Source organism: Pygoscelis adeliae, unplaced genomic scaffold, assembly GCF_000699105.1.
Source record: "Pygoscelis adeliae isolate BGI_AS28 unplaced genomic scaffold, ASM69910v1 Scaffold443, whole genome shotgun sequence".
NCBI lineage: Eukaryota > Metazoa > Chordata > Aves > Sphenisciformes > Spheniscidae > Pygoscelis > Pygoscelis adeliae.
Window position 1 is genome coordinate 214,540 of NW_008824447.1, and position 6,925 is coordinate 221,464.

Consider the following 6,925-nt stretch of genomic DNA (forward strand, 5'->3'; position numbering starts at 1 on the left):
CAGCGCTTCGGGAAGCTCGCCGCGAAATCCGGTTCCTGGCCGAGGAGGGTCCGGTACGTCTGCGGTAAGGGGTGCCCCGAGGCCGGCGTCATCCCAGCCCCGCGAAGACCCCACCCGAGCGACCATGTCTCCCGCTAGCAGCCGGTGGCCGGTTTGCCTGCTGGTCATCACCTGCGTGGTGCCCAGACCATCCCTGAGTCAAGAGTGCTCCGCGGAGAAAATGGAAAATACCATCATCGATATAAACTTATCCCTGCCCAAAGGCATCAGGGGTGCAGAGCCGGTGTACGCCCCGACCCCAGAGGCTTGCGTCCGCGCTTGCTGCTCAGGGGAAAAGCTCTCAGGTAACCCGCTCCCCTTCGGTCTTTTCTGTTCCTGCGTACGAACGCTTGGGAAATTATTTCTGAAGTTGCCTGGGAAAAGGGTATTCTCTATACTCAGCACAGAAACGTTAATTTATCCTTTCGTTACGCTGCGACTAGTAACAGCTTGCGGCTGCTATCCTGTTTTGCCAAGTGTGATGTTAGATCTTAATGCAAGACCCCAGAGCATTCAGGAAAATAGTTGCAGTAAAAAACACTGATAATTTTAAATGTTAAAAACTCTCAGACCCCCAAACTCCAAGATGTGTAAGCTGTATTTAGTAGACGTGCTACAAAGTAACTGACATTTTGCGCTACGTTTAATTTTAGCCAAAAATGAGAGTGCTTACCCTTCTCTGAGGTGACTGTTTTGCATCGAGCTCTTGGAGCAGCAGGAGATACAGCAGCAAGTAGAAATGACAGTGCCAAAAGTAACCCCCCCAAAGCAGCAACAAGCCAAGAGATTCCTGGGATGTGATGGGAAAAGTGTATAAATAATTTCCTTCCCCATGAGTATATCGAAGAGGTTTTCAGATTTATCAGGATTTGTAAGCGAGAAATTATTATATGAAGTGGTGCCAGTGTGGTACCAGTGCGGGTGAGGGGAGGATGAGGGATTAGACTCATTATTTCCCCAAGTTCATCTGTACAGGAAGAGGAAGGTGTGACCTTTCGTATATTGGCCCTGGGCCATTCTTTCACAGTCCTGGGTTGTTTTTCCTGTAGGAATGTTATATGTTAGTACTTTTCCTCTTACTCACACAAGGAAAAACTAATTTAACAGACCAGAGCTTATTATCAAGATGTATAAAAGTTCTTATTGCTAAAATATGTATATATCATGTTTTGCAGGAGACAAGAAGTGCAATTTGATGATTTTTGATACTCGAAGGACAAGCGCGCATCCAAACTGCTACCTGTTTTACTGCCCTAGCACAGAGGCTTGTCCAATGAAACCTGCGACAGGATTTGTGAGCTACAAGATAACTACAGGTAAATAATAGTAAAAGCCACCGATCCCCACACTAGATGACCTTTGCACCTGTGACTTTTCAGTCGAGACCAGAAAATTTTGGGGGGTTATGTTTTTAGTTAAATGTTCTAAGCCGAGCGCTATGATTTGAAAATGCTGCTCTTTTGCTTTGTGGGAGATGGACGGGCAGGTGTGTGGTGAGCTCCTGCGTGGACCCAGCTTCCCAGCTGGAATAACATCCGGATCCTTATGAAAGTCCTTCACGTTAGATTCATAACTCCTCATAATTTTCCCTTGCTTAAAACAAAAAGAAGCTGCTTCCATCTTGATACGTTCAAGAAGGAAAATTTCCTGTACATAACACTGAAGAGTATCGCTGAAAGCAATGGAAATACAATGCCCTTGTAGCTGGCTGCGTATTCAAAGGATCCATGCTGCACTGATGAATACCGTATACACACAGGCAGAAACACCGAGCAACTGTTGGGCAAGCCTTGGAGCACCGCTGTGATGTTACCAAGTAATTGGCAATAGTAATCATTATCTTCTGCTTTCAGTTAGGGAACCTGAAGTGCAGATGCAAACGGACTAAGCTCAAAGCTTTATGGCATGTGGGCTGCACACGCGGAAATTTCTCGCTATCAGTCATGTGCTGTGGGATTTTTAATAGCAAGTCTTACTTGTTGACTGACGTTGACTTGCACCAGACCTGTTTGAACGGCTCAGATAAGAAGCTGATAATTTGACTGTCTTCCTGCCAAGGGTTCACAAGGTGGTTTCAGTGTGGCTGCTTGAGAGAGCAGAAATTTCGTGTTTCCAGGGACTGAACTTTTGCTGAAAAAGAGGATTTTTCAAAGTGGAACTATGTAAGGAGCGACAGCAGGATATGTAGAAAGATTACTCACATAATGTTACCAAATATTTTTGTGCAAGCACAATCACACAGGAATTGGGCAAAAGCAATGTGCAACAAATGAATTGCATGCCTGTAAAATTATTATTAGAACTATTTTTTTCTCCAGCTCTTTCTCCCGTAGAAGAATATAGGGGTTTCAAACAAAGAAACAAGAACTGTAATTGTGCTTGTACTTTCCTCCTGCATATAGTGTAATGCTCAGTTAACAACTTGATTGCATATACCATCTTTTTTTCATTTTGCATTTTTTAACTTCTGTGAACATAGAATTTTGGAAAGATTATGCTAGCTTGTTTACCTTATGTTCCTGATAAGTTTTCAAATGTAGCACCTGAGTGGTGTGGGAACTGACAAACGTTTCAAGCTCTGTTTTTTTCACATGAGAATCTGCATGTGGTTACACTGAAAACCAAACTAAAAGGGGGAAAGATACTCTTGGTAATAAAGCGACTTAAAATACTGACGCTATGTTAGTAATGAGATTTTGTTTTTCTTTTTTTAACTATTCTTGTGGCTTGGTAACTAATGGAAACAACTCGGGAAGTAAAACATTTCCTGGTCCCAGTCGCAAAGGGCTATTGCTGAAAAGAAATAACATTTCTGATTTCTGTTCTTCATGTACTACTTTGGTGTTTGCCTTTTCCACCCCACTAAGGTACTTGTGGGTTCTAGCAAAGTATGCTCAGGAGGTGCTTAGTTTGTTTTTAAAAGTGACAACCCTGAAGTTTGGTTTCTAATGCATCTTATTGGATTTGAGATATCAGCAGGACCACTTTGGTTTTTTAATCTCTTTTTAGAGGTTGACGTGTGTAGTGGCCTTGTTCTTTCTTACCAACAAGCATATCTATCCTAGTACCCCAGCTGTACCTCGCATGTGACAGTTTTGGGCAATTGCATCTAATGCAGCTTATTGGATTTGAGATATCAGCAGGACAGGACCACTTCGGTTTTTTAATCTCTTTTTAGAGGTTGATGTGTGTAGTGGCCTTGTTCTTTCTTACCAACAAGCATATCTATCCTAGTACCCCAGCTGTACCTCGCATGTGACAGTTTTGGGCAATTGCATTTGGGAGCTTGTAGTCTAAAATGGAGACAAAGGATACTAGAAAATCAATGTTTGATGCTGAAAATGTGAAGTAGAGTTAGTTAGTGCAGGCAGTTAATTAATCCGAGTGCTGCAGAGTAGCAGGGATACTTAACTCCCATATGGGACTCGTCACACACAGCCTCCCTGTGCTCCCTCCGCCCGCCCTTTGAATGCTGTGTGCATGCTCTGTGCTTTTCTAGCTGTTGCCCAGGCGAGCGAACTGAAGATGACATAGCATGCTGCAAGTGCGCTGTAGCTGTCACGCTGCACCCGCTGTTTGTTTGAACGCACAGGGGGGAGCGTCCATGGGAGTGCATCGGCAACAGGGAAAAAGTGAGCTGGGGACCGACTCCCTGGTGGTGACAGGTCATTTCCCCGCTGGTGTGGAAATGTGTCCAGAGCTGCAGAAGCAGCTGAGAGTTTGGGCGGTTTTGACCATACAGTTTCTGATTCTCTAATAACTGAACATTTAGTTATTTAAAGACACTCTCTAAAAACAGAGCATGGCTTTTCTCTAAGTCAGACCTTGTGGTTGGGGTCCATTATCTCTATTTAGGATCTTACTTTGCTAACAAGCTGGTGCCTGACTGGAAGGTTAAGATAAAAATTGGTGTCTGTGATTCGGTGAAGTGTTTGCTGTGCTCTTGTTTAAAGCATTGCTAGGTTTTTGGTTTGTTATTTTGGGGAGGGTTTTTTTTGCATTTCATTTTTTTTGTGGAGTCTTCAGGCTTGGAAATATATATTAAAATAGCAGCCAAGTAGGCTTCTTTGCATGTATAATAAAACTGAAATAAATCCATCCTTCTAGATAAGACTTCCTACTTGAGAAAAAAGTGACAATGAAAATGTCATGGACTTTTTGTTATTTATTTCAATTCCAGTGCAGTTAACAAACCTCTTTGTTTCTATAAAAAAAGAGATGAGTGAGAGTCAGAACGACTTGAGAGGATGTTCCCTTTTAAATGTTCTGTGCGGCAACTGAATGATAACAATTATATATATATACACACACATGCAAATATTATAGATATGTGTGTGTATATATATATATATATAAAATCTGAATGATAATATACAGTCTGCCCAAGAGCTCGTGCTCACCCGAAGTCTTTCTATAATACCTCTGTAGAATCAGGTAGCTGCTTGGATTATCGATTGTATGGAATTTCTGTCGCATAACGCTGTTGCCCTGCTTCCAAATTCTATTAAATAACATTCACCCACCTGGTTTGCAAGCAATACATATCGACTTCTGGAGAAGTGATCAAGTGCAGTTTGCTTCTTGTGGAGGCCTTCACTGCAAACACCTCTGAGACTATTGGAGTAGTGTCTTTCCTCTAGCATGGCAGTAGGAGCTCAGGTCTTTCCTACAAATCAGTATGCGTATAAAATGATCTATAAAATAGGGATATTATTGCCACCTTGTATCATAAGACAATTTTTGTATGTGAATTGAAGTGTATCAAACAATCACAGGGCGCTTGGATATTATGAGAAGGGGAGTATATAATCGTCTTGGCTAGGTGGAAGTGTGTACATCTGACAAATAAAAGTGAGGTTGATAATATCTACTTCTTAACTGACAGAGGCTGAGAATGGTTTAAAGGTAATGGGCCTACTCTCTGAATTGCACTGCTAAATAAAACACTTACATGCATGCAATACGAGTATAAAACAATCAGATTGGGACGCTCGCTCTGCACAGGTGAATTTTGTAAGAAGCAGCAGTCAGGGTGTGGTGTGCCCAGGCTTGAGACTGACAGGTGTTACGACACAGAATTTAAAAGTCACTCACTATATTTTAAAGAACGGAAGATCTTGATGCCTCAGTTTCATTAGTCGTTACTTTGGGGAGCCCCCTTATTTCTCTCTTACTAAGAAATACGAATTGTTAGACTAAGCCTGCGGTAGTCAAAAATAGATTTAATAACTAAATACTGGTATTTCTTTTGTGTTTCCAGACACCCATGCCCTGGAGGATACATCCTTCAAAAGTGAGGAATTTTCTTCAAATGGGTATTCTTTGTCTTCGGATGCTGGAGCCTTTATTTCTCGCAGTCAGACTAGCCATCAGAATCATACCACTGCTTTGCAACAATCTGTCTTTCATCAGGCATCTGAACTCCTGAACCACGTGGCCAAGCACTTAGACAGCAGTGAATTTCATATGGTTTTTCCTGAATCTCAAAGGGCAAGACATCCTGAGAGCTTAGACCCCATCCTGAGGCAGAAGGTAATTAACTTGCCGTCAAATACGTCTTCTGCCGTTCGAATCAGAAACCCCTCTGCTTCATTCCCCACCACTCAGTCCAGTGTTCCTGAACCCAGCAGTACTACTTTTGCTCCTCCGCCTACAAGTACCACCAGACTGGAATCTCGTACAACCTCTCTGCCTACTGGTGGTGCTAAACCTACTGCTGTCACCACCACCACCACCACAGCTACCTTTCCGCCTGCTGCAAACACTAGAGCTAAACCTGGTATCCCTGCCACCACCATCGCTATTACTCATGTTCCTCTTTCCAGTCCCACAACTTCTGCTTCTACTTCAACAACCACGCGGGTGACCATGAATTTCAGATCTGCTACCGCCCCATCAGGGCTAAGAACTCCAGCCATCCCTCCTGAGCCAACAGTTGTCTCTTCGAACGATACCAGCCATGTTACCCTCCTCTCTTTTTCAGGTTTCGCTCTATCTACTAGTGATTCCCCCACGGCTTCCCAAAACAACCCTCAGGGTTATGACCCATCTGATTCAGAAAGCTACCTGCCAGAGAGTATTCTGAGAGAGAAAGGTGTTGTTCAGCTGGGAGAAAAAAGCAGCCTTGTAGCGGCTTTGCTTTTTGGAGTGATATTCTTGTTACTAGTTATTGCACTGACGGGGAAGAAAATTCATGAATCTCTTCAGAAGAGACATTATACCAGGCTGGATTACTTGATCAATGGAATGTATGCTGATGTATGATGGGGAGAGGGAATAAGATAGTGAGGAGCATCTCTCATCTTTGAGAGGACGACTCTGAAATGGAACAGTAGATATTGAAATCTCAGAAGAGGATGGATTCCTTTTTTGGCCACTAATGGGAAAGTGGCAGATGGCTTTGGTGAAGAAGAGAACTGCTTTTTCTATGCTGAACTGTAATGTCTATCATTTTTGATTTATTACTAAATCTGGAAAATAAACACTGAAATCCAAATTAAGCTAAGAAGGTCTTATATTTAAGGAGAAAAAAACATTTGAAGAGCTTAATCTGTACTGTGACAAGATTAGTGGAATAGAAGTACACCTAATAAATTGAGTACCTGTGCAGTGTGTGAGTGTTTTCAATGCTATTTGCACCCAAATGCCCTAGTGTGACACGACTGTCTGGCAATTCTGTTTACTCTATCTGTAGCCTTAAAGGAGTATTTAGTAGTAGAGCTTTGCGTCCAAATGTTTTTAGGTACAAACAGTAAAAATTGTAGTACACATAACATAGTTGGCTTAATTTTCCTTAGCTACACATAGTTTACAGATATATATGTATCTTTAATGCTTTTTTCTGCATACATCGCAAGCTATCCTTAAAACCACGTGCTGCAAATTT

General features: G+C 42.3%; 1 protein-coding gene across 1 annotated transcript; it reads left to right on the forward strand.

The window, feature by feature from the left end:
* The first annotated feature begins 52 nt into the window (after positions 1 to 52).
* Positions 53 to 6,644, forward strand: MANSC1 (MANSC domain containing 1). Its single transcript, XM_009321013.1, has 3 exons — positions 53 to 344; positions 1,215 to 1,355; positions 5,300 to 6,644. Exons 1-3 carry the CDS (start codon positions 125 to 127, stop codon positions 6,301 to 6,303), a joined length of 1,365 nt encoding a protein of 454 aa, XP_009319288.1. The 5' UTR covers positions 53 to 124; the 3' UTR covers positions 6,304 to 6,644.
* Positions 6,645 to 6,925: the final 281 nt, after the last annotated feature.